The 27,954-nt window shown below is 35.5% G+C and overlaps 1 protein-coding gene across 1 annotated transcript; it reads left to right on the forward strand.

Annotated features, from left to right (window-relative positions):
• Nucleotides 1-9: 9 nt before the first annotated feature.
• LOC139690334 (nucleolar MIF4G domain-containing protein 1) lies at nt 10-27,182 on the forward strand. Its single transcript, XM_071587733.1, has 13 exons — nt 10-19; nt 447-497; nt 572-767; nt 3,915-4,168; nt 6,279-6,419; nt 10,405-10,567; nt 14,853-14,974; nt 16,668-16,861; nt 17,686-17,861; nt 19,875-20,053; nt 23,032-23,196; nt 23,795-23,926; nt 26,896-27,182. The coding sequence occupies exons 2-13, from the start codon at nt 459-461 to the stop codon at nt 27,157-27,159; spliced, it is 2,025 nt and encodes a 674-aa protein (XP_071443834.1). The 5' UTR covers nt 10-19; nt 447-458; the 3' UTR covers nt 27,160-27,182.
• Nucleotides 27,183-27,954: the final 772 nt, after the last annotated feature.

Consider the following 27,954-nt stretch of genomic DNA (forward strand, 5'->3'; position numbering starts at 1 on the left):
GCGGTGAACTGAAGATTTCGTGAATACTAAATATTGACACAGTTTGTCGAGTCACGGAATCGCGGTCTGGTAGGCTTTTATTCTGCTTTTTACGGTTGATCAATTCATCTTATATTCTGGTATTCACTAACCAAAATAATATTATGTTAATTGCTCAACTTTTGAAGTACTCAATTTAAGGCTGCACTGTTAATCATTTAGACATCATTCCCAAAACTTCTTGTGCCAGAATTTTGTTTTAAATGAGTCAAACCCCTTTATTCAACTGCACATAATTGTATTAACTCAGTTCAACGATAGATCGGCCTGGTTTGAAGCCTAAGCAGTTCTTCGACATACGATCTCTTTTTGCGTGTAACCTTTATATTTACTTTATAACGAAGAACTTGACTCATTTTCGACTAAGAATTTAACTTATACTGATCGTGTTTGTGTTTTTACCTTAGGTAATATTAACAATGAAGGCAGCAAATAAGGATAAGCTTATGGATAGAAAGGTGAGGTGCTAAATATTGGTCAATATAACATTAAATGCTCAGAAAATTGTAATGAGAATATGTTTACATTGTAGCTTCCAGGAACCTACCGAGCTAGAAAAGGAAAGGCCTTTAAGCGGAAAAAAGCCCAAAGTACCCGGACAGTTGGCAATAAAAAACTACTGGAAGATAATAAAAAAGAAGATATCATTATTTCCAAACTTGAAAAAAATTTAAAATTGAAACGAACGTCAGGTATTACCAAGTCCTTTGTTGACGATGGATTGGACTGTATCCTTATAATAGTTCTTTTTAATGAACATATAGTAGTAGTAGTTCATAAGAAGAGTGGAATTAACGAGCTTACGACGGAAGAAGAACACCTTTCGTTAACCGTTTTTGCCATATCATTGGATTCTTTTGGTTTCTTACCCCCGAGATGCGATTGCTTTTCTTCCAAGAGTCCTAACTGTTTTGATTAAGTTAGTGTGATATTCAACCGTTGTTCAGTTACATGTTATCATAAATCTAATCTCATTTCAACACATTGAATATGATTGAAATGAGGCTGCATTATGGTTATAACAAAAGAAATTGTGGGTTCATTTTTCCACCTGAAGCTTTATCCCATTACATTGGTACTGATCAGCAAATCAGATTTATTACTTGGGAAATAATTTTCTTAACAGTCTCATTGGAAAATTAGTTTTTTTCCATTAATAATTTTTGTGTGTTTGCTTTCCCCCTTGTCATCTGTTAGCTTGCAAGTCCCAATTCTCAATTATTCCCATATATTTGTTGTCTTTGTCACCACTTACTCACGGGGCTAATCTTATCTTTGATAATGTTTGCTATACCAAAGCCATCAACTAAAATTTATGATTAGTCGCCAGTTATTTATATAATACATGGGTCAAGATTATTGGTGTTGGGGACTTCCATCATGCTGGCTCAAATTTAAATAATAATTTGTGACAGGTGACATAAGAGCAAAAGAAGTGTAGTGGAAGATGTATTGCGAGGATATGGTAATTCTACAGAGGAAGAATGAAATTGGTGCAGTATTCAAGAATTTTAAAACACTATCAGGAAGTAAGAAGGGAAGATAATAGTTGAAGTAGAAAATATCCAGGAGAGATGGAAGGAATATATAAAAGAACTAACTGTATGGTAAAGAACTTGGGCCAGCAAGGTTAAACAAAGATAGAGAATGTGATGTAGATGAAGAGAGCTAAAGACCAGGGTTACTGGACGGTGAGTTATAAAGGGCATTAAAGAAAATGAAATCAAATAAGACCGTGGGGGTTGACATTATTCCTGCGAAACTATATAAATTTTATCAATTTGGGAGGGAGAGTCTTTATGCATTAATGAGTATCATTTATGAATTAGGAATCTGACTGGAAGACTTAGTGAGATCAGTGTTAGTTCCTATTCCGAAACAGATAAAGGGTACATCATGTGAGGACTACAGAACTATAAGTTTAATTTCCCACTCGGCTAAAGTGGTTCTGAGGATCATTAACAAAAGGATAGAGAGTAGGGCAAATGATTACTTAGGGCATGAACAGTTTGAGTTAAGGAAGGGGAGAAGCAGGCGTGATGCCATTGCAGTAATGAGATCACTAATCCAGAGGAATTTAGAATACAATCAGGATGTATCTACCTGTTTTGTAGATTTCGAAAAGGCATTTGCTAGAGTATTGGGAAAAACCAATGAGTATATCGCAGAAAATGGGAATAGATTGAAGAGACATGAGGCTAATCCCCAAAAATCTGTACATGTCTCAGACTGCTCAGCTGCAAGTGAGGAACGGTGAGTACAGATGGGCAGTATTAAGAAGATGACTGAGGCAGGGTTGTCCATTATCACTCGTGCTGTTCTATGTATATATGGTGGAAATGATTAAAGAGGCATAGGGGGAACTGGAGGTAGGAATGAAAGTCGGTGGGGAATACATAAAATCAGTTTTGCTGATAACCAAGCTCTAGTTTGTTTGTCAGCTGAGGGATGGCAAGCATTGCTGAGTGAATTGGAAATTCAGTGCAATGGATATGGGATGGGTATTTATATAAATTAAAACAAAGGTTATAAGGCTTTCCAGAAAGAGAAAGGATGAGTGCAACTTTTAAGTAGGGGTGCTAAAACTAGAGCAGGTAGAACAGTTTACGTTTCTCAGAATTGTTATGGACCAAAATGATCAAAGAAGTTAGGACATATGGAGAAGAATTGCATAAGGCAAAGAAGTATTCACCAGGAGGAGAGAATTGATGGCTGGGGCTTCGAGTAAGGATTTTATGTTAAGTCCCATGCAAAGTTTGACATAGAGAATAGTTATGTGCATCACAGAAACATGGTCACTGAAGCATAGACTACTACTGAAGTACAGATAGATTGGAGGCTTTTTTAATGTAGGTGAGGAGAAGGATGGAGAAGGTGAAGTGGTGGACTGAAAACAAATGAAGTGATAGGTATGGTGGGAGAGGAGAGGGTATTGTTGGGAGAAATCGTAAGGAGGCAGGAAGAATAGATGGAAATTATATTGATCAGCAGTGAGATGTTGAAGACTGTGATAAAGAGAAGAATTTTCAGCAAACAAGAAAAGGGCAAGAAATAGGAATAGATGGGAGATGGATGTTGGACGGGATGAAGGGGGGAGGAATTATACTGAGGGGCCTGTTGTAAAGTAGGATGTTGGGTTATGTTTTTTAGGAGAAACAAATATTTATTTGGTAGTTGTGTCCATCTAAAACTTACCTTAACCGGTGTATTACCTAATAGTAATTGTTATAAAGTAAAGCTTTTTTTATGTTGACATGCATTATTAATCCAAACTTAAAGTGGCTGAAGCTATTGCCATGTGTCTTTAAATTATTAAATGCTCTTTATCTGAAATAATTCCATGGTGATCTTCAATAATAATCCTCATTTGCATGAATGCATTTTATTTATCTTCATATTTTAACTTCAGTAGCAATCAATAAAATTTATAAATCTAAAAAGTGTTAATTTTATCAGATTTTATATCTCTCTCACTCCCTTCTAAACTATAGGGTAACTAAGGATCTCAAAATTTGTAATAGCCCTAAAAATTCATCATGTTCTCAACCTTCAACATGTTTTTACGGTGGCTAAGGTCGCTTTCAAGTGTGGCTGTTTATAGACCACTGCAGGGATTCACGTTTCACTCTTGCCACGTATGACATCTTCAGAAGGAAAGATGATATGCATTGCAATTTGAGAGAAACATTGAGCAGCACGTTACTCCATACTCACATTCAAAAGCCACTTAAATATTACCAAATTGCTGGGAGCATTTTTACATTGAAGCTAATGTTCATGTTCAATTTAGTGTCTTATTTATCTTGAAATTTATTTTCCTATTTCTTTGACAATTATGGATGATGACTGTCCTATTTCTTAACCAAAAACCATAGATTTACTTGAAAGTTGTGAACAGGTTTCAGACAATCTTAAAAGAATTCCAAAGGGTGAAGAAAAATCTCATCAAAAACATCCAAAAGAGAAGCATCCAAGAAAATTAACTTCTGAACCTGATGAGGAAAGTCATGTCAGTCACCAGAGAAGCAAGGAGTGGAAGATTGAGGATTTGAACTCTGGTGGTCCAGAATGTACCTTAAAATCACTGGATAGAGAAGATGTTTGTGAAACACAAAATGTTGAGGAAGAGGTGAGTTTAGTGTAGAAGTAATATTAATTTTTTTCACATTTAGGAGCAAAAGTACCTATCAATTTTCAAATCGAGATATAAATTTGTAAAGAAAGCACAACATCATTGAGTTTTTCTTCCCTTCAAAAGCACCATAATTGACTTAATTGGATTATAAAATAATTCTTGCATGGCAAAAGGGTATGACACATAATAGATAAAACAAGGAAAATTAACAATTATGTATGCAACGGCAATGATAGGAGTGGACCCTGTTGCTGGCACTTCAACATATATGGCTGGATCTAAAATTGTATGCCAGTATGGAATGGGTTACGTCATTTAAGAAGAGGTTCTCTGTTGTGCAATGTTAAGTCTGAACTAGCTACTAAGCCTAATTATTTGGGAAGTATATTGAAATCAATGGAAATTCATATGAGAAGCAATTTTAATATCCAGATGCAATCCTGAATTTACTACAAATATTGATCAGAACCTATGTTTTTACAGGGCATATATTAAAAGAACACAAAAAAGGGGATGTAAATATTAAAGCTAAATGTTGTGATGATAAATAAATTGACTCATTAAATGAATGGTTGATCATTTTTTCTCAGTGCTTGAAATTGAGTGTAGTACAGCCAAGTATTCATGATACTCTGATACCACTCAGTAATTCATATAATCCAGAATTTGAATTTATCACGATATGTATGTACAAACAAAGTCTTGAATCTTGGTGAAACATTAAAATATTACGCATTAATTATGTTTAGTAGCATATAAATATTAGAATGGTAATGATGTACTCTTTGCATATTCCAATATTTAAATGGGATGCACTAAAATCACTTATGCATAGTAACATGTCATGTAGTGTTTTTGGTTAAAACAATATATTTTTATTTATTGAAATGAATTTATGATCATAAATAAGTTTTTTTCACTTACATGCAACTTTTTTCCCTGTTTAAAGTTGTAAAAGCTGCAAAAGTGTATAATTTTGCAAAATTTCAATTTTATCTCGCATCTTATGTATTGAAAGACAATGCCAAGATGTTAAAATGATTCATTCAGCATCCATTACTAGCCTATGGAAATAGTATTTCCATGAAATTCTAATAGACGCACTTGGTATCACACCATATTTTTCAGTAGCTGATGGTAGGGCATGTAGGTATTTTGAAATGTGCATAAGAAGTAGTCTAATCTTCTGCAATGGGCTCCTCACACTGAATTTCCACCATATACAGGTGTGTTAGTCCAGTTTGATTCTTACTTTTTGCCCAAAGTTTTACCTGACGGTCTATTACAATTGAAATTACAACATTTTTTTGTCCAGCTGGAATTGCTGTGTAAAGGCATTGCATGTAGTTATTTAGATTGAACTGTGCTGTAATTTAGAAATGCCACATGAAACTGTTATATTTTTGACAGTTGTTACAAGTTAGTATACAAATGGTTGGTTATTTAATTTATTTACTCTTTACCAAGTGCCACCAGTGGTTTCAAGTTGAAATTCTGTATTGATCTAGAAATCCCACTCATCGCCTGACACATTAAAAAATATGCCTCTAAGCATTAATTGTTACTTCTAAATGTCAGCATGATAAAGCTCATTAGTGTTGGTGATTTATAATGTATTTAATAAAAAATGAAATTGTGGCAAAGGTTTGCTGTCAAAAAACCAAGGTAATTTTTATGTGGTATATTTCCAGTTGATTGATTTAACTGAAAAATAATAACTTGCATAATGATGACTGAAAATTTGACTCTTACAATGTGAATTGACAATAAACAAGACAAAAATGGCTGTATCAGCACATAAATGCACTATTAAGGACTTATAAACTTGCTACTCATGCATCTTGGCCACAGCTACTATACAAAAGATGTGGTCAATCAGTCTTGGCATTCCACCTGAATTTTTTTTTCTTGTATACCCAAGGGAATGTAGGAGAAACCCTTGTTTTCAGCAAAACATCTATTTTTATGGAAAATATAGTCAGATTTTTGAAATGCGATTCTCTGTGTCTTCTTTTGAGTTCTGTTGGATAAGGATTTCTTATATGTATTTGGTGCTGTGTTACTTCTGCAAAATGTTTGTTTAATCAGTTTACTTGATATTTAGGGTACAAGAATAGAAAGGAAAAGGCAGTGTCCTGCAGAACCTGACAGCAGTGATGACAAGCAACTTATTTCCATTAAAAGACAAGTTAAAGGCTATATGAATAGACTTGCTGAGGCTAATATGCATAAAATTTCCACCCAGGTAAAACTAATGCTAATTTTATAATTATTTTTTCTTCTAATTCTGTATGACAGTATATGTCATTCTTGTATTTTTAATGGTTTTTCAGGTGATTATTTTAAGTAGGTAATTTAGTTAAAATTATCATTTAAATAAGATCTTATTATGCATGGTGAGTTATTGAAGTGTGACTTTAAATGTCATATCACTTCATGACTGCTTTAATGAAAAATTTTCTTAAGCAAATAAATTTTCCTGATAGGTTATTACTGAATTTATGTAAAGATCTCTTTAATTTTGTCATAATGTAATTTTAAGTAATTTGCTTAGTTATCTTTGACTTCTTGAAATATAGCTTTCTCTAATGTAAGGAGATATGAGTACAAAATCACCACATTTCTCTGCGCATAAGACAGTCATTTCTAAGGTCAGAATTAATAAAAAATTCTTGGATCAGACCAAAAAAAGAATCAAAGCATTTTAATGTTAGCACTTTATACTTAGAATATAGAATTATTAGTTTTAAAAATTAGCTACTACATAAACGTTTGAATAACTGATCGAAGCACTTTTTCATTTGATAAAATTTTATTATTTTACGACTGGGTTTCAATGTATTACATCATCATCAGGTGACCTGATGATGACGTAATACATCGAAACGGTCGTAAATACACTGGTCGTAAAATAAAAAAAATTTATCGAGTAGAAAAGTGCTTCGATCAGTTATTCATTATGTTCGACTTCCACCACATCACGCCTGAAGCTACTCAATTTGTACATGAACATTTATTCATTATAGAATCCCAGAAATTTGTCATCACTGCTGCTAAAATCATATTAGCAGTTCATTTTACTGGGGTGGCCACTTTCCTTATACACAATGGCATCTTCTCTTCCATTTGGTGCATTGCTAATTCCACATTTGTAAAAGACACTACTATATAATAGTCTCGCTTCTTTTTGATGGAGCTTTTTCGCGTACTCTCAAACACTATAAATCGATGGCAATTTCACTCTTCCCATCTGTGTGACGTCATGAGTTGGGGCCTCACTCTACTTTATCCACTCTTCCATAGATCCCTTGAATTGTTTATTTACCTTAAATGCCCCGAGGTTGCAATTGAGAAGTTAATCCACCAGGAATCACTGTAAGATATATCTTCCATTCCGTGGCAAGGCTTTTTGTTGGCTCCTTTTTCTGGGCCTTAAACTGATTGCACACTAACAAAGGTGATTTCATCAGAAGACTACCTGAATGCCTGGTCCACACCTTCTGTAACCACAACATCATACCCTCTCCATCCATCCATCCTGTGGGATGAACGTATATATCAATTCCATGTGGAATTGTACAATTAGGCTGCATTTTTCATTTAAATATTAATGGAGAAGGGGGATTTGAACCTTCAGTGCAGCATTCAAGAACAACAAAATAGTGCATCTTCTTGTTTCTGGGAGACTTTATCACTACTGACTTAACACCTTTAACGTCCTCTGTACTATTTGAGGGCATGTGAAGGGTATCTCATCCGTGTTCCCGAATTGTTCTATTTAAAAACACATCCTTTTTATTGAGTTTGTGATGTATATGTGAAATTCTATAGCCTTTTGAGTCAAGGGGCAGTTTTTGTGCTATTGTACTTCTGGTATGCATGCACAGACCATTTCTCTTAATGAATCCCTGACACCATGATATCATCCCAGAAAAATCAGCAATAGACATACCTATTGCTGATTTTCTTGTTTTAATCAAAATCATTTTAATTGAAATAGTAATCCCTTTCTTCCTGTGATTCAGGATCCAGTTCTTAACATGTTCCTCAAACTTTTGTCATTTAGATGCTCATGAATGTGAACATTTCTTTTAAATTCCTATTTGCATTCACTTAATCAGTCTTCTGTTTCCTGCATCCTCATGTCATCTTCTCAGTCTCTGGGCTAAAATACCTTTCAGCTGCTCTGTTTCTGTGTTCTTCTGCGTAATTCATGACTTCAATTTTAAATGCAATACAATATGATCTCTTCTTCTCTCTTACGATCCAATGAGGTTATTCTTATTGTAACTTTTTATGTAAAACTTAGTTTCCATATGTGAAAGCAGATATGCACATTAAAAAGATAGAAATGAATAAACACATTGAATGACGCTATTATACTACTTACAGCTGAGTGCCCAAAGACTCCACATTTATCAAGAGAGATACAATGTTTGAGCAGAGGGGCAAAAGCCCCATTAGGCCAACACATATTAGTTTCGCAGCAGCACCGCACCACTCAGGAAATATTAAAATATTTGCTTACTACTGGCTAAGAACACTGTTATTATCGAAATTTGTGATAAAAATAAACATTTCTATGCCTGATAATGAAAGAAATAGGTAAAAGTATTTTCCCCAGCGAATCGGCTTGCGACTGGAAAACTTGCAATGGAAATAAGTCATACCCATATGCCCTGGCCCGTAAGATGTAGGCTGATTTAAGGGCATATTTGGAAGTGAATATTATGGGCTGGGAATAGTGGTATTTAGCGGGTGTTCCGGGAGAGAAACATTTGATAGTGATGGGGGATTGGAAGGTGATGGTCCGCAAAGGAAGGGATAGTAGTGAGGTGGGGACTATGGTTTAGGAACAAGGATGCTGCGAATGATGTATTCCATTTTTCCTTAATGGTATCAGCTCAGTTTCCTCACCCATGATTTCCTCTACAGCCTGCTACTACTGCTTCCTTTTCAATCCAGTTAATTCTTCTACAATCCATTTCCTAACTCACCTTCTCTGCTATATCGTTTTGAATCAAACTCTACATGTAATTATAATGCAAAGATTTCAGAGTGTAAAAATCATTTGCCCTGACCGGAATTCGAACCCAGATCCCTTGATGTCTGGCCGAGTACCTCTGCCAGTTAAGTTACAGAGGCATCGTCTTACACTCTGAAATTTTGGGGGCTCTATAGGAACAGGATGCTGTGACAAAATACTGTGCATACAATGTCACTGGTGTTCATAGTTTTGTGGGGTGCACCACAGTCCAGGAGGTTAAAGCCAAGTTAAGTCACAGCATCTTATGGTTCAATTTATGATACATACTGTGCATTGGGAAAATATTTATGTTCCAGTCATCCTCACAATTACAGAATCTACAACATATATTTAAAATTTAATGAAATTTTTGCTTCTTTATCTTAAGCTCTTTTATCTCTAATTTTCTCTGTGTGTGTTCTATCTTCCTCCAGCTTCTTAACTTTATGGAAAGAAAAAAAACAGCTGTGTCAATTCCACCTAATTTTTTAATTTTACATCCCAGGTTTAAATATGTAGTATCATCATCATTCTTAACTTTAGAACCAACATTAATTTCCTCTCTCACATGTCATCTTTGGTTAAGATCTATTTTAAGTGCATACCTCTCATCTCAGCACGTATATTGCGTATGATTAAGAATGTTTGGGATCATACCACTTAATTGAAAAAATGCATTGTACGTTACATAAAGAATGGGGAGTTCGCAGCAATTTAGAGTTTCCAATCATGAATTATCAGTAAATTAACTTTTTAATGGTGAAACTTCTATAAAAATTAAGCTTTGATGGAAAAGTAAATAATCACCTTTAGTCGCATATGTGAAGAATGTCAGCCAATTCCAGTAACATTTATTCTAAGTCATAAAGTTTAACATTTTATTCTAAGTTAAATAACATGAAATAAATTAAAATAGCATTTATTCTAAGCTTAAAAGTAAGTTATAACTTCTCTCTTTAAAGAGAAGATGTAATTTATGTACATGCCTTGCATGCAGCAAAGCTTGTATTTCAGCATGGATGAAATCTCATTCTTATTCTGCTTTGAGGCAAAATTTGGATGTTGTGAAGAGCATAAAGATGATATCACTGTTGTTTAGACTGATATACTTTTTACATATTTTCTCTCGATTTTAGTCTTGAAATTATTAGATACCATTACATATTTGGTGTTTTATAATTGCCTTTTTTGTTTCTTTGCGCAGATGGAAAACTTGTACATGTCCAACAGCAAGAATAGCATTAACAAAATTTTGGTAGAGGTAGTAACAGCATCCTTGGTAGCACCTGTGAGAACACCAGAAAGACTTATCATGGAAAATGCCATGTTAATTGCTATCCTGCATTCCAATGTTGACATTTCAGTTGGTGAGTTCCTGGCTAGATTTATTTTAAGAATTCAGCAAAAGAGTGCCGGCCTTTGTAGTTTTTTGATGGATCCAAAGACTAAGCACCATTACACTTAATGTTAGCTCAATCATCATATTATCTGAAACAAAAACACAGAAATTTAGTATTACTCTCCCAAATAATAAGGTATATGTATTTTTAAAAACTTTTATCCATAATGGCCTCCAGTATCATTGATAGAATTTAACGTACAGCATTTCTTGATTCCTCTTGATATGGAATTTGGCTTCATAGCTCTCCATATCCGAATGATTTCCTTACAGAGAAGTGCTGATTGGGCTTCTGATGAGGGCATTTTGTAAAGTCCATGCCAAGTCAGAGAGATGGCAGCACTGCATCCAAGTTATTTTCAGTTAGTAGCATCTCTTGAAGGAACACACATCAAGTTTCAGCCACATAGGTATATATGAAGAATTTGATGGACTTGAATAGGTCATGATTTTCTAATGAATTAAAGAGAATATCCTGTGTTGATTAAGCATTATTTGATTGAAAGCAAACCACTTCTAGAGACTAAAAAGAAACATTTTGGTTGATCTACACTATCAATTAGAATGCTTAAGTTCCAAAAGTTTCAGTGTGACTATTTGATCACAGGGTTTGCTGAATATTCTGGGTGCCCTTTTGTGATTACTTCTCTAGAAATGATTGATTAAATCCATGGTTTAGAGATGGATGATAGAAGGTTGAGGAGCATGAGTAGGCATAGAATATGGCATAGAGTAGGTAGGCATCTCGAGTGAATGGACAAAATATTTTGCACAAAGTTTAGGCTGCTATCCTTAAGATGGGTGCCATATTTGCTCACAATCAATCAAAAACAGAAATTGTGTGACATTCCAAGGTTAGTTTTCAGCTGTTTCAGCTTAATCCACAGAACTCAGGGTGTCGTTTTGTGGCTGTTGATGAAACATGGATACATCACTGCATGCCTGAAGGTGACGCACAGTTCAAGCTGTAGTTTGTCTGTTGGGATTCGGCACCAAAGAAGGAAAGGACAATGTCTTTCTTCATGACTATTTTTGGGACTCACAAGGGCAAATCTTTATTGATTATTTGGAAAAGGATCAAACCATTACATGTGCATGCCATGCATCATTACTGGACTGTTGAACCCTGAGCTGTTGGAAACATGTCTACAGTTGGCCCACATAAAAGCTCTTTTCCATCACAAATCACCAGGTCTGCAGGTGTGGTCACAAAATTTATGGATTTATAAGTCCAACTTATTCCCCATCTTCCTATTATCCTGATCCAGCTCACTTGTTCTCCAATGTAAAGAAATCAATGGTTGGAAGGATTTTATTCAACTAGTTGATTGCAGAAGCAAATGTCTATTTTGTAGATTTGTAGCAATCACATGCTTTGGAAGGTATCAAAAACCCTTAGGCAGCATTATGCCAACTTTATAGGCTTAAAAGGAGACAAATTTGAAGAATTAAAATGGTTTTAAAAGAATTAAATATTTTTCTCTTTTACATGAATTTTTCAAATCACACTCATAATTTTCTCCGTTGGAGGTAATGAATAGTCACCCTATCAAGAGCCATTCTGAAAAAAATTGGCTTACCTAGTATAATCTTTCAAGGGCTTTATCTCTAGAGTATCCAGGGCTTGAATTTATGATGTCATACATTCTGGTATAACTGCAAGGTCAGTCAGTATTTTTGTTGTGAAGGGTAATTTTAACTTCCAGTGTAAGGTAGCCCTGGAACGTATTTAGCATGGCCATTACTTTTTGTCTTAAAAACCCTCAGATCATCTGCTGAACACAGCTCTCCACCAATTCATCATTAAATCAGCTGACATCCTTCCATGACTTGGACATCTTGCAACTATCCCATTCAGTAACATTTCCTAAGGCACTTTTCTTTATTTTAAAGTAACATTTTGTAGTGACTTGGTATCATCTTCTGATACAGCTATCCTTATAGTGCAATTTTTCATTTCTTGAAGTTTCTGTGGTGCTATTTCGTGTATCTGTTTCATTAATGGTGTAAATTTATGGTCTGTTGAAGTAAATTGATGTTTATCCTTTATTACCCATTTAGCATGGAAGGGCATGGTAAATCTTCCTCAAACCAGTTAACATACCTCTAGAAAACTATTACTCCATTACTGAAGCTAGAGGGCAGATGTTGGCAAGGTTAAGTTTTGCATCACAGGCTAAAGCCATTATTATGCATCAAGTGTACTTAGTATCCATTGCTTGCCTTAAATTGTTGATGTAGAATGTTTATCAATCATGCTAATTCTTCCACTTTCGGTTTCATGATTTCCTGCATCAATATTCTATTTCAAATCATGGCCTGATTTGGGTCCACTGAATGATTTCCTTATGTTAGCACCTTTAAGTGTTAACTTTTACTCTCTTCTACAATCATGCATTTGCATCAGTCGCATTGTATTTTCTCCTGACCTCACAAAATATTTGTTTCTTCAGCATAGAACGGCACCTATTTACCTAAGATGTATATCATAACTAATCTTGTACCTAATGAAACATTTAGATGTACAGCAGTTCTGTTTTCATCGCATGATTGCCATTTCAGTCCCTTGAGCTGCCTTATTCAAAAAATTTTAGTAACTTTAACTATATATTGCATATTAAAAACTTGTGAAACATGACCTAATCAATCACTGTCATTAATCTCCTACTTCTTGAAACTTGTGAACATATTGTAGCTGTTAGCACATCAAACAAAAAGGATGGTGGATAAATTATATTAGATAAGTAAAAATGTATCCCACTTGGTTAAACTATGCCCATGTTACGTAAATCAAATTGCATAATATTTCTTAATTTGAATAAAACGGTGGAACAGTCTTTTTCATTGTATCACATGTAAACATTAGATTTCCGACTAAATGCAACTCATCTTAATTACATTCCACACTGAAAAATTGGAGCTATTCTATTGCCTGCATAATTTTGTATTCATTTCATTAGGCACAAATACATCATTAGTGGTTTTTTTCATCCATATAGTAACTTATAAGCTTACTTAATCCAACTACAAACTGCTTCCAAAGAGGAACAATTGCTTTGCATTAGGAGAAATTATATGAAATATGATCTCTAATGTTAGTGCATTATGAGGAGTAATTAGATGTTATATGCTACTAAATACAGTATGAATGCCTTGAAAATTTATAAAATATGATATGGAGGTATTTTATTGTAAATTTGAAATGTGAGGGTATTTTCTCCCTAAAATTTCAAATCTATGAGACCAATGTTTTTATTTATTGCATTTTTGTGGTAAAAACTCATCCGCTGTTCAGAAGTGTAGTAATGGTCCTGCCTAATTCCTAGTTAGGTACAAATGTTCATTTTAACCCTAGATAGCCTGGGTTTGACTTTTGGGTTTTCAAGGTTTGGGTTTCAAGCCCTATCTAGAAGGAAGTCTCTAGTTGAATGTGCAAGGGAAGCAGTAGAGAGAGAGGATGAGTTTAGATTGTTTCTCAGTTGAAAAATAGTACAACATACTGAGTGAATGAGGCCACATTTGCTGTTGTTGAAGATAATCTAAAATTAATATTTTCCCTGGATTGAAAATCAGTGATAATAGATACTATTAGATGCAATTAAAAAATAGATTTATTGATTAAAATAACGAAGTGTTGACATCAGTTTCATCCCCTTTAAATTTAATGAAAATTTACATTTAAATGTATTCCTGTATTTATTTTTGATATTTATTCTGTTTAAATGCTGAAATTGTTAGTGAATTATAGTTCTTGTTATTAGCTAATTTTAATAATTATGTTTGGATTAAATTTGATAATTTTTATACTGTTTAAATTCATGACTGTGCTAATTTTAATGTATTAACATTGTAGATAAAGACTGGTTTTAGAACAAAATCTATCAGTTTATGGTACTGAAAATTTTGGTTGCTGAATGTATTAGAGGGAGTCAAATGGAAACCGAACACCCACTACAGCAACCAGTCCACGCACCAACAAGGACATAACCCAGCAACTGCATATGCCTGAAAGTTGTCGTTATGCAGTTCTCCTACCACAGCAATCACAATATTGACATGTAAAAAGCTAGCTTCTAGCTTTAAGCAGGCTGTGTTTTATGGTGGGTATTCGGTTTTTATTTGACTGCCTATAGTACTGTAAAAGATAAGTATGAATGAGACTTTTATATTGCCGCTATCGTGCGGAGACCTTTTTTTATGAATTTTCAATTATGTACGAGTACAAGTCTAATAATTAGGTTTGGTTCTTGAAGGTTCCTCTGTCACCTATGCCGCTGCCAAGGAATTCAGTCTGCAAAATAGCAAACCAAGTGAGGATGAATGCAAGAAAGTGGACAATGTGATAGTATTAATGTCATATCTCTATAATTTTAAGGTCAGTTGATGGAAAAGTAATACATAACTATTAGCTCTGTCTTTTGATTTGTAAACCTTCGTAGTATGTCACCAGATTTTCTTACTTGTTTTCATACTGTACTGGTTGTATTTGGTGTTAGTGGGTTATGTAACTGCAACTGCAAATTCATTTAGCAAAAGTATTTGCATGTGGTGTCAATGTTTTAAAATTGATTGGTTTGATCAGATTTTGATTCAAATAAATATGTCACTGGTTCAAAATAAACTGCATGTGATGTTTGGACGTTTGTTTGTATGTTGTCCAAATTTATATATACTTACATTATTGCATGTTGGATCTAGTAGTCTAGTGGAGAGAGCACCAAGCTGCTGACCGGAGGACTCATTCAATTCTGGGTGATTCCACTGGGCACCCTCAACTTCACCCAAGTCATGTGATTTTTCAGGTACCAGTTCTTTCTAGTAAACCATAAGTGGCACAGGGGGAGGAACCCTACCCGATGTGCCGATTTTGCATGCCGGTGGGCTTATTACTAGGTGGGCTCTAACCTCAACTATCAAACTAGCCTTTGGAGTGACAAGTGTGGGTTTTTGTAGATAATATCATATTTACTCTCAGCTACATTTAAAAAAAAAAGGAATTTATGTGAAGGCTTACTTATAATATTAGTTTTTCCTAATGGTAAGAAGTATAGCAGTAGTGGTACTCCAGTGGGTCGAACGTTGAACTGTTGCCTGGAGGGCCCAGGTTCAATTCCTGAAGATGCCTCTGGGTAGTAGTAGTAGTATTTAGGGGAGGCGACCGACAGCGAAGGTCATTTGCGCAATAGGGGATGGACAGGAAAGGATGAAGGGTGGAGAGAAACCCGGCATCGGCATTAGCCTACTCTTTACGAAAGGTGCCTAGGGGTCCACAGTTAAACGTCCCATCCGACGGACGGCGCACTCACTCAAAGTGCCCTCCACAAAGCACCTCAAGTAGGGATCTAGATACCTCTGAAAAATATTCAACACCGCCAGGATTTGAACCTGCGCCCTCAGGGTGGGCCAGGGCCAAAGCCAGTACGTTAGCCCCCACACCATCTCAATCCCCCGTGCCTCTGGGCCACCTCAGTTTTGCCCAAGATGTGTACCAGATCCCAGTACTCGAAAACCTTCATAGGCGGCACAAGGAAAGGAACTGGATCCTTACCTGATATGTGTATTTCACCTGCTGTCAGGATTAATACTAGTTGAGCTCTACCCCTGTCTATCAAGCAGACCTTCGGGTTGATAGCTGTGGCTGAATTGTAAGGGAGTGTCACATCTCATAGTCTCTTATAGTACTAAACTTCAAGAATTCATTAGGTGACTTAGCATTCATTAGGCCCCAAATTTAATATTTTGCAGAATTAGTGTGAAATGAATCTCATGGAATACAAAATCTTTCCCTAAAGTCGTATGACTGAGCTAATAAAAAAATATTTTTGCCAGAATTGATACATTCGCTCACAAGTCTTGTAAAAAAGTAGCACCCTTGTGCATTTGCACGCCACTGCCAGCAGGTTTTCCATGCTTCATATGCCCTCTGGAAGGCATTGCCCAGAATGCTGCAAAGCTCCCTCATCATAACCTGTTGTAACGCTTCCACAGAGCCATGGGGATGTCCTTTCAGCATGTATTTGATGTGGGGAAGAGGACAACTTATAATAAATATTTTTTCTTTATTGCAGGTTATCGGTGAGATTTTAATCTATGACATTCTTAACCTGTTGGCAGAAAACTTCTCGGAAAAAAATGCAGAGCTCATTGTGTTGTTGTTACGAATTTCTGGGATTAGTCTACGTAAACAAAACTCACTTCAGTTGACAGAATTGGTACAATTGATTCAAGAAAAAGCTACTGCTGCAAGAGTGTCAGAAAATGGGTTAGTAAAATTCAATAATGTTCTGATGCACTATTTACAGCATATTTCAACTCAAAAATTATTTTGTCTGATTTTAAAGTTATCATTCAGTTCTTGGTGTTTGATCTCATGAAACTCATGCATCTTGTTCAATATTTCTATTCCATTTTTGTACCATGTGATGAGGGCTGAAATAAAAAAATTCATTAAATGCAGGAGTATTTACGATGGAAAATTCTTAGTGAAGTTAAGGTTTAAATGGAATGAAAAATTAATAGTCAACTTCCACCATGCTCCCTCCTTGTCTCCTCAGAATCCTGCAGAGAACTAAATTTAGATGGTCACAGCTTCATTTCATCTCACAGCTCTTTCTTGCAAGAATTAGTGTGTGTCATGGTATTGAATGGGAATTTTAATGATTATTATTTCCCAGTTGCGAGCCTGAAGGTTACTTTTAAGAAAATAAGGATATCATTATTTTTTTCTCTGAAAAAGTTCATACTGTTCTAGTCAATTACAATTGGGCAATATAAGTATCTTTCAAAGTTCTAGAAGTTATACCTACCTCTTATGATCTTAAGGTAAAAGCATTAAATTTAATTTCTCTCCTGACGTGGGAATTTGTAATGCAGACGTTCATGCATTTTAATTCATGAAAAACATCACGTCAATTAGCATTTAAATCACATGGTTATGAATAGCATCTCCCTTAATGATGCATTAAGCATTAGTATTTGATTTATGTGTGTTTTAATTTTTCTCTATTAGTCATGAACATGTTTGTAGCTCGAAGTTAATTTATTGCTCTCATTGTTATAACTGAGCATGATTTTATTCTTTTGCAGTTCTCGTGCTAAGTTTATTCTGGATATCCTCCTTGCATTAAAGAATAATAATGTACAAAAAATACCCAACTTTGATTCAGACCACATGGAACATTTGAAGAAGCTTATGAGAGGTTTTCTCCATCCAGGCAGCTGTACAACTCCAATTAATATGACCCTTGATCTAATCCTGAAAAGTAAGTTATTTTCCATCTCTAATGAAATTAAGCATTTGGTACTCTGAAGTGTTCATAGTGCAGCTAGAGAGATTTTTCTTTGTTTGAGAGGCACAGTATTTTTTTAATTTGAATGGCAATCAAATAGTGAAAGTAAGCATAGGTCAAGTTGCCATAGAGGCAACATAGTAGAGTAGTAAAAAATTTAGCAAATTTCCATTATGTTGAAATTCTTTTTATAATCAGTTATATTAGAATTCCACTGTCGACAAAAGACCTGTTTTAACTTTCTGACATGTAGCAGATTCATACATTTCTTGTCTGAAATGAAATACCTATGTATTCTTAGAGTTCATCATTCATCTCATTTCAGCAATTTATTCTCTTCCTTCATTTAAGTATTTAGTAAGTTATCAGCATTAATAACATTCAAATTGTACCTTTTCTGTGAAATTCATCCCTTATTTAATCCTAATTGCCCTGACCTGAAAATCTTGGAGATAATTTGAAAGTGCACCTCTGCATTCACAATATTTTGGTTCAGATCCCAGTTCCTTTGTAGCAAATACTTCTGGCAAATTCATGCTATTATCAGTCGTACCATAATATATTTCACAATATTTTCTTCATCATATAATTGGTGGAAAAGAATTGTGATCTCATGGCATGCAGTGATTGATCATGTCTATCCAATTTTGATTGAATCCCTCTTTACTTCTGAGGTGCTTGAAAATCTCTTTTGATTAATCCTTGCAGCTAGCTTAAAGTCTTTAGTGCGACTCCTATGAAAATGTAGTACACGTATAGATAATTGAAATGTTTGCTCTTGAATTGAATCAAAGTAGCTACACGAACAAGATGAAGTATGTTCATAGAGTTTCTTCTGTTGCACGCTGCAAGTGTATGATAATCCTAGCTTATCATTGGTCATTACAATTTATTACATATAGTACACCTTGGGAGTGGATGTGTTAACATGAGTTGAAGTCACTGGTGCTATTTTCAAGTACCTACATGTTTAGGAGGAAGAGAGAGTGGTATAGGTTAGCTTGTTGAGTACCAAAGTTACTGTGAGTGAAAATAAGCAATTATAATAATTATTATTTCTCAAAGGGTTAAAGGAAGAAAAAGAAGTAGCTTTATGGCATTTAGTTCCACTGTAATATAATTTTAATTATGAATTAATATGAAATTGTGGCATCAATTTTGAAGTTGAAAATTGTTTCATAAAGTTACAACAGGTGAAGTGATAGAATTATCTCATTCACAAATGTGTTTCAGTTTTCTTACAGTCAGTATTTCAAAAATTAATTTTTAGCCACCAATCTGGAAACTGCCAGTTCTTTGTAAAAATACAAATTTAATGTGAAGTGTTCAATTATTAGTACCAGATATCGAATATGCAGAATTTCAAAGTGCAAAAATTATTTGTCTTGACTGAAATCCAGACCTGGATCACTTAATTTTTGGCCTAGTGCTTTAGTCAGTTTAGTTACCAAGGCATCCTCTTACACTCTGAAAGTTTGGGGGCTTTTTAAGGTGCATGATGTTCGATGTGATGGTTTTTACACTTTGAAATTTCTACATTTTAATGCATGTTAGCAGATGACTCTGCTAAAAGTTACAGCTGCTGCATCTCCCTCTGTTATTTGAACCAGATGTCTAATTAATCATTTAAATTGATTGTAAAACCTTTAATAAAACATGCATTTTCATAATATATTGATAGTTGTATCGGTAGTGGTATGTGTTGTGGAAAGAAGAATCTATTAAGGGTTTAACTTAATGTGTAGTATGAAGAAAACCGTTCATTATAAATATTTATTGTGCTGATTACCTTGATTAATCACTTAGTGATGCAACCTTAATTACTTTCTTTAGCATGTATTTACAGTTGTTGAATTCAGCTTTCAATCCAGCGTTTGGGCGGTTAAAAAGTATTGGCTTCATTTGTATGATTGAAAATGTTTGCAAGTGACTTGCACTTAAATATGTAAAAGTGACATTAATAGATATTACCTCATTTTCGTGTAGGTGGAGAGCAAGGTGTTGTACGTGCTATGACAAGTGGACAACTAATTGAGGAAAGTTCCAAGCCACTTCCTCAGACATGTGATAATTGGTCTTCTGGTCCTATAGCTAAACTTTCAAAAAAACTCCGTATGAACACAGATGTTCGGAAGTCTATCTTCACCATTCTTGTTACTTCTGAGGTTAGTTTGTTTTTTTTTCTTTTAGCAATTACATTTGTAACTACTTGGTCTTAAATTCTTCTCAATTATGTATTATTGAATTGAACATAGTTGTTGAGAGTTTAAGGCTACAATACAACTTTACGGCACCCACATTGATATCTCCATGGTATGGATGAATAAAGATTATTATTATGCATGGCATTAATATGTATATATAGCATTAAGCGCCCTACTGGAATACAGGCTATCATCATTTAATGACATATTAACTCTAGTTTAAAGCTAACTCAAATAAAATAACATTTTCAAATTTTGAAGGATAATTTATCTCAAGTTTTAAACAACTACAAAATCATTGGGTTTTAAATTTGGAACTAATTTAAGATGTTGATCTAAATTTTGATATTAATGCTCTTCATTGCATTAATTCATTAATTTTGGCAAAAATACTTATAAGGTCTTTTGTTAAGGCTGATGCATCTATTATTTCAAACTAGCATATCTCTGCCTGGCTAGGTGTCTTCTGAAATGATATTGGTTTAAGTTGGGTTTTGGGTATTGGGACGGTGCGGTGGCTAGCGTACTGGCTTCCCACATAAAGGACTCAGGTTCTAATCCTGGAAACAGTAGATATTTTTCAGTGGTATCCCGATTTCTATTTAAGGTGCTTTGTGAAGAGCACTTTGAGTGAGTACACCATCCATCAAATGGAACTTTAAACAGCGGACCCCTTGGTGCCTTTCGTTAAAAGTAGGCTAATGCCGGCGCCGGGTTTCTTTCAACCCTTCCTCCTTTCCCATCCATCCTAATGGTGCAAATGACCTTGGATGTTAGTCGCCTCCCGTGAAACTACTACCACTTGCTGGGTTTTACAATCATCATTTCCATCATTTATACAGGTCACTGCCCTGTCATCCATGATTTTTTCAGATTCTCAAAAGACATTCATATAAGTGAAGCATAATATATAAGGGGGGACCCAAAAGTAACAGGAATTGGGCTGCGGTGGGGAGTGAGATTGGGGGAAGTTTTCGTTTGGCCGGTCTTACGTCAGGCTCAGGCCTCCTGTGTCAGTATACGCAGTGCCGTTGCTGTGACTGGATGGGTCCTTCCATGAGAGCTGTTTCAGTGTTCAACTTTTTTCTTTTCGGCAAAAAACATGATGGCGGAGTATCAAGAGCAACGCACTGAAGTGAAATTTTGTTTCCCGTTGGGGAAATTGGCCGCGGAAAATATTGTAATGCTCAAGACTACTTATGGGGAAACTGCCGTAAGCAAAACCAGAGTCTGCGAGTGGTTTACACATTTTAAAAATGGTGAAATGTCAATTGAAGACCAACCCCGTTCAGGATGCCCTTCAACATCAAGAATTGACGAAATCAATGTTGACAAAATCAATGCCCTCATTCGTGAAGACCGTCGCAGAACCATTGATCAACTCTGTGAGATGTCTGGAGTGTCATGGAGTTCAATTCAGATGATTCTATCTGAAGATTTGCGTATGGAAAGGGTTGCAGCCAAATTTTTCCCTCGCCATCTCACTAACGAGCAAAGGGAGGGTTGAGTTCAGGCATATTTTGAGCTTCAAAATCAGTTCGAAGAAGACCCTAATTTTTTTTCCAAGGTGATAACTGGTGATAAATCGTGGTGCTATGGATACGACCCTGAAATGAAGCAGCAATCAAGCCAATGGAAGACAGTTGGCTCTCTCCTCATCCAAAAAAAGCTCGCCAAGTGAAATCAAAAATCAAGACAATGCTCATTTGTTTTTTCGATTGCAGAGGCATTGTGCAATCGCAGTTTGTTCCCCCAGGTCAAACTGTCAACCAGAAGTTTTACCTGGCGTTTCTGAAGGGGTAGAGGGAGAGTATCTGGAAGAAAAGAGCAGATCTTTGGCACACAGACAACTGGTTCTTCCATCATGACAGTGTGCCGGCTCATACCACCCTCTCCGTGATGCAGTTTTTGACAAAAACGGCATGACATCGATTATCCACCCCCCTACTCACCAGATTTAGCTCCCTGTGACCTCTTTTTGTTCCCCAGACTCAAAAGGGACATCAAAGGAAAGCGTTTTGACTCTGTGGAGGAGGTAAAACAAAAATTGCTAGAAGGCCTAAGGATATCCCGATAAATGAATTTCAGAAATGTTTAGAATAATGGAAGCACTGTTTGGAGAAGTGCATTGTAATAAATGGGGAATACTTTGAAGGTGAACAAAATTTAATGTAAATATATTGAGAACTAAAGAATCTATGACAACATTCCTGTTATTTTTGGATCCCCGTCATATTATAATTTTCCTTTGTTTCAACTTACATTTTCTTACAATCATGGTGTTTAATAATTACTCCTTATTAGTGCCAGTGATGTATGTAGTGTACTCTTTAAATCATCATGATAATGCTCCAGGGAAATTTTGTATGTTTTATATTATAAGTACCACATTGAAATGTATCAGTCTGTATCTTGATGAGGTACAATATAATACTTTACCAGTACATGACTGACACCACTTTTTACCTGCGCATCTTTTCTAACATCAACATGATAATAGGTATTAAGATCCTTTTTCTTGTTACCTTAATCTAATGGAAAAATGGATGGTTTCAAAACCACTTTTTTCTCTTAGATTTTCACTTCAGTAAGGATAACACTCCTCAGAATGGTACTGTTGCAAATCTTTTTATAAAACTTTCCTACATCATTAAAGAAACCTTTCTGCCAAATTTGAAGTTTCTTCTCAATAATGAATCTGTGAGTAAGGGCTCTCACTTTTACCACACCATGATGTTCCTTCAAAATACTTCATATCTAGATATTGTATGAACTTTCCCTGTGACATTTAGCATAAATTCACCATGTAGATACGTGGCCACTAAGATATAAAATTAAACCAAGTTCTGGATTCAACCCATCCTTAATTTTTTATTGTTATAAATTATGTCTCTTGATGTTTTGTTGAAAATGCTGAATTATTATATATTTTATTACAGGATTGTGATGATGCATTTGAGAAAATCCTTCATTTCCATTCAAGAAATCAGCAAGATACTGAAGTAATGAACCTCATTATCCACTGCTCTATTCAAGAAAAAGTGTACAATCCATATTACCAGTTCTTGGCATGTAAGCTGTGCAGATATAACAGGAAGTTCTTGGTCAGTACCGCAATGTGCTATAAATAGTTTGTATAAAAAGTTCCGGATGTATGCATTTATGTTAGATATTGCTGCAATGCCTCAAAATTCTCCCAAGTGCAACTCTTGAGCATCAACTCACTTTTGCCAGTGGCTTTTCCATGACTCTCCTGGCTCTCTGGTTGAGAGATTCCAGAAGGTCGTTAAGGGAACGCATGCAAGCTTCTTCAACAGATCTTTCATATTGCCTGATTTGCAGTGATAATGGTGTGCACTGTAATCTTTTCAATGCCAGTACGATCTGCTTTCATGCGCACACTTAACCAATGGTCTGGAATCACCACTGCACCCAACAGTTTGGAAAAAATTGTAAACGGTACTTTTTATACAAATCTTGTGTATCGTTATTTTTGTATTGCCCAGTATAACAGACCTTCATTCATTTATATAAATAATAGACCAGTACTGCATGAATCTACATTTATATACTTAAACTTGTTGATGCCAGTACCCGTCAGTGGCCAAGGCCAAGTAAGAAGAAAGGCCCTTAATAAATACATTAGGCAATGAAAGTATTTATGCATTTATCTTGATTGATTTTTCTCAACATTGCTAACAGGTATGTCTACAGTATTCCATTTGGGATAAGCTTGATGATCTTGAAAAATTAAAGAAGCTGCAGGTGTCCAATTTTGCAAAATTTGTTTCTGGCTGCATCATTGGAAAAGATCTCCCCTTATCATCACTCAAGGTGAGAATCATATGACTATTATGTGTGAAAACGTTAAATTTTGTGTTCATTGAAACTTCCTACAAAAAAAGATCTTTGTTTATTAATGAAATTTTAGTCTTTTCTATTGAAGCTTAATTTGGAACATTTTTAATTGCCTTTGTAAGATGCGCATGTCCCTATTAATTAAGAAAAGTATCTTGAAAACAAAGTTTTTGGGAGTTTACTGATCCTGACCTGATTACTGCATCTGCTCTTAGTTTGCTGTGTGTTCCCTAAATGAATTTTAAAGAACTAGAAAAGGTAGCTCCTGCAAATAGGTAATTTTTATGAAACAATATTAATGTGAATATTGATTGTTTTCATGTAAATATTATTTGCTTGAATCTTATATATCACCATAATTTGTAAGAAAAATGTGTACCATTGTTTCTCAAGAACTAAGTAGGCTTAGTTACACAAAAACTGTAGGGCATAAACTAGTTCAGGTATTTAGAAAATGTTTGAGGACAATATAGCGAGGACATAAATACATTCATACCCTACGTTCTTGCTCCCTTTTGGGTTGGACATAGTCATAGCCTTTTTATTTATTGATGAATGGAGACTTATTCTTCATTGCTAATTCCTGCCATGCTGCCCTATCCTCGCATGCTTATATTGACTCTGCCTCATTCTTACATGGCCTTATCTTCCTGAAACTTTGAATTATCCTTGACTTTCTTGTTGTACACCTTACTCTCATAACATAAGTGCACTGATCCTCATTCTTTTGTGAATCTTTGTGCCTCATTCTTATCTCTCCTGTTTTTACCACAAGAGGAATGGGTTGGCACAGTGAGTAGTGTACTGGCTTACCACACCAAGGATCTGGGTTCGAATCCCTGTGATGGCAGGATTTTTCATTGGGATCCCAATTCTTATATGAGTGTCATCTGGAGAGCATATAAAGGGGAGTATAGCATTTGTCTGATTGGACATTAAATTTTGTCCCCCTGGCACCTATCATTGACAATTTGAAGCCCAAGACATTAATACATGCAAGTACACAGAAACTAGAGGTATTTAGAGTTATTTTAGAAAATCTCATGCTATGATACATTATAGATGAGGAAACGAATCAGAATGATGTCTGTAGATCATAATATGAATTTCAAAGCATTAAAATAATGAATTCTAATTTAAAAAAATTGTAATACAAAAGATATTTTTTTAAATATAAAACAAAGTCATACCCCCAGCTTTTTCTGCAAAAATGTGCTTTTGTTTGATATACCTTAAAGTAGTCCGTCGTGCGCAATGCCACACCACAGCAGGAATGTCACCAGATTGCTTCTTTAACCTGAATAACCCTTCTGCGATTGCCTGCATAAAGGTTTCCAAGTGGCAATATTTCTTTTGTTCCCCACTTCTTGTTGCTTTATATAGTTCAAATGCATAAATAATGGCTGCATGCATAATAAAATCTGATCACCCCCGGCCAACTCCAACCTTCTTCAAATTGTAGTCAAGTGTAGCATCAGATGTGAGTTTTGTTTGAATCCCCTCCTTGACATGAGCAATATGTCATTTTGTTTATGAAGGTAACATTAGAACATCTTGAGTCTCTCTCGAATTTTTGCATAGTAAATGTTTTCTCCTTGTAAACAGTTTCCCATTGTGTTAGCAGGCTGTACTAAAATCAAGAACCACGGTTTCAAACCAACCAGTGATACCAGTGGATTATGAAGTTGCCTCATGATTGGCTATAGCAGCACCATTGGTTGGGAGCTTGATACTCAATAAATCTGTGTAGATGTCTTTAAATGGCAATCTAAACCTTAATATTGATTAGACACCCATTAAGGCGGAGGGAGGAAGAGGCAAAACTAGTCAAGAGGTTAGGATAGCTTGACCCTGAGTCCAGGACCTTCATTGGTGGAATGCCGCACTAAGTCTCGTAGCAACTCGGGTGACAAGCAGTCAGCAGTTTAGCCTACCGATCAGAGCTAAAGGAGTGGTACAAGTGAGGAACAGTCTCCCCTTTGATGGTCAGGGATTCAACCGATGCTCAGGGGGAAGACATCAGTAGCGTGGTAGAGAGAAGAGAAGAAATTCACAGCTTTGGAGGAGGAGCTTAGAAGAAAGTTGGATGGGTGATCTGGGACTTCAAGATGTATGGTAGACTTGGAGGTCAGATGAATGACCCACCACTTGAGTGGGGACGAGGGAAGTGGGTCTTGATTCAGAGATGCTTATGTCTTTTAAAACATACCTGAGGGTCAATGGTTCCTGTTGCATTTCAGAGAGATGGCATGGTCATTGGTGGGGAGAATGACCAGCTAGAATTAGCACATGGGGGAATATTGCATTGACTGACGTCTCATTTTTGCATGTTGCAATGAAGTATAAGCCAGTAATGAGAGTGGATTTAAGATAAATCTAAATAAACTCATATGATACATCAATATATAGTTGGCATCATTGTAGAATATATGAGCATGCAATAAACTGGGTTCACAACTTCCTAGTGGAAGTGAACTTATTATAAAAAATGTTTTTATATCATAAAATAATTAGGTGGTACCTGCAGCTCCACCCATAGCTTGGGTGGAGCAGCAGGTACCACCTAACCCAGCTGCATATATTGGCTCTCCGATCAGTAGTCCAAAAGCCTTGAAAATTAATCTTCTGTGACAAATAATAAACTATGATCTTCCATGTATAAACAATTTAAAAATCATATTATTGTCCACTCTAGGAATACAGAAATGTTTGCTGAATTCCAATGACTGCTGATTCATTGTATCAAAAGATTTTATTGAAATTGTAGAAAGGAAAATCGCGTGTTATTTTGCATGGAGGAGGAAGAGATTTAAGAGCCTACTATGTTTTGAATGCTATTCATGTTTGTTGTAGATTAGTAATTCATCATTGCCCAACCAGGGAAAGAGGTTGCCCTTTGTTGCTACATTAGTAGACACTGTTATAACTATTCTTTTATTTTGTAGGTATTGGATTTCAGCATGATGAGCCGGAAAATGACCATTTTCTTGAAAGAAGCTGTGCACAACATTTTAATGAATTCCTCCCAAGAGAACTTCCACATTATATGCCAAAAGGTCACCACTCCTAAACTTCATGTGTTCAAAGAAAGCCTATGGTTATATGTTCGTCACATTTTTTCAACATCAGAGCATATTAATCAGAATGGTCAGTTGAATTTACTCACTCAAAGGGTAGGAATTATGGGGTCTATATTTGGACTCTCCTGATAAATAAATATTTTTTTAATGTTTCTTAGTTTTTCATTGTTTTCAATTTCAGCCAAGCATATAATAGATAAGCCACTTTTAATTTGCATCTAGAATCAATTGGAAACCATTCTGAAACCTTTCTTCACTTATAGCATGTGTTCTTACCTTAAAGAAAAAGAATGTTCTGTTATATTCCTTGAGATGAACTTTCTGAGTAGAAGAATCCATTGCTTCAACCTTAACTTTCAAACCCTTGGAGAATTTGAACTCTGAACTGGCTCCTCACAAGTCTAAAGCTGCCAGGCATGATACACAGTCCATTGGGCCAATCACCGTAGTCACGAGGACTCATAGTCTGCATATTGTCCATCATAACATTCTTGAAATGAATTATTAAAGTGGCTTCTTGTTGCCTTTCTCAATATAGTTTTTAACGTGCCACCATCACTCAGTGGGTTCAGATGCCTTTGAAGTTGCCTAACTGAGGAACAGATACTGCACAGACTACTTTTAGTCTGGCTCTTATACTTCAAGCTATCTGGACGATTATCAATGCTCCTGCCAGCACAGCTTTAGGGTGCATCAAAATTAACAAGCCCTTCCACCACGTCATGGTTTTAGTCCATGTGTGGGGAAATACAGCATTAATGATTTCATGGAAAAACAACAAACAGTATGCCTACATAGTCTGAGAAAATAAGTCCCTCCTATGTTTAGGGTTTCTGGTGATATCAAGGTTCACTAGAATGTGATAACGGCAGAAGAGAGAGGCTCAAAATCATGAAAGTCTAATCAAACCAAAGAAACAATAAA

This window comes from Hetaerina americana, unplaced genomic scaffold, assembly GCF_022747635.1.
Source record: "Hetaerina americana unplaced genomic scaffold, ioHetAmer1.1.p SCAF_3, whole genome shotgun sequence".
NCBI lineage: Eukaryota > Metazoa > Arthropoda > Insecta > Odonata > Calopterygidae > Hetaerina > Hetaerina americana.

Coding starts and splice junctions, on each gene's coding strand:
- LOC139690334 (XM_071587733.1), top strand. CDS start 459: ATGAAGGCAGCAAATAAGGATAAGCTTATGGATAGAAAG. Junction 768..3,914: donor TGTTGACGATGGATTGGACT/GTATCCTTATAA, acceptor CAAAAACCATAG/ATTTACTTGAAAGTTGTGAA. Junction 6,420..10,404: donor TGCATAAAATTTCCACCCAG/GTAAAACTAATG, acceptor TTCTTTGCGCAG/ATGGAAAACTTGTACATGTC.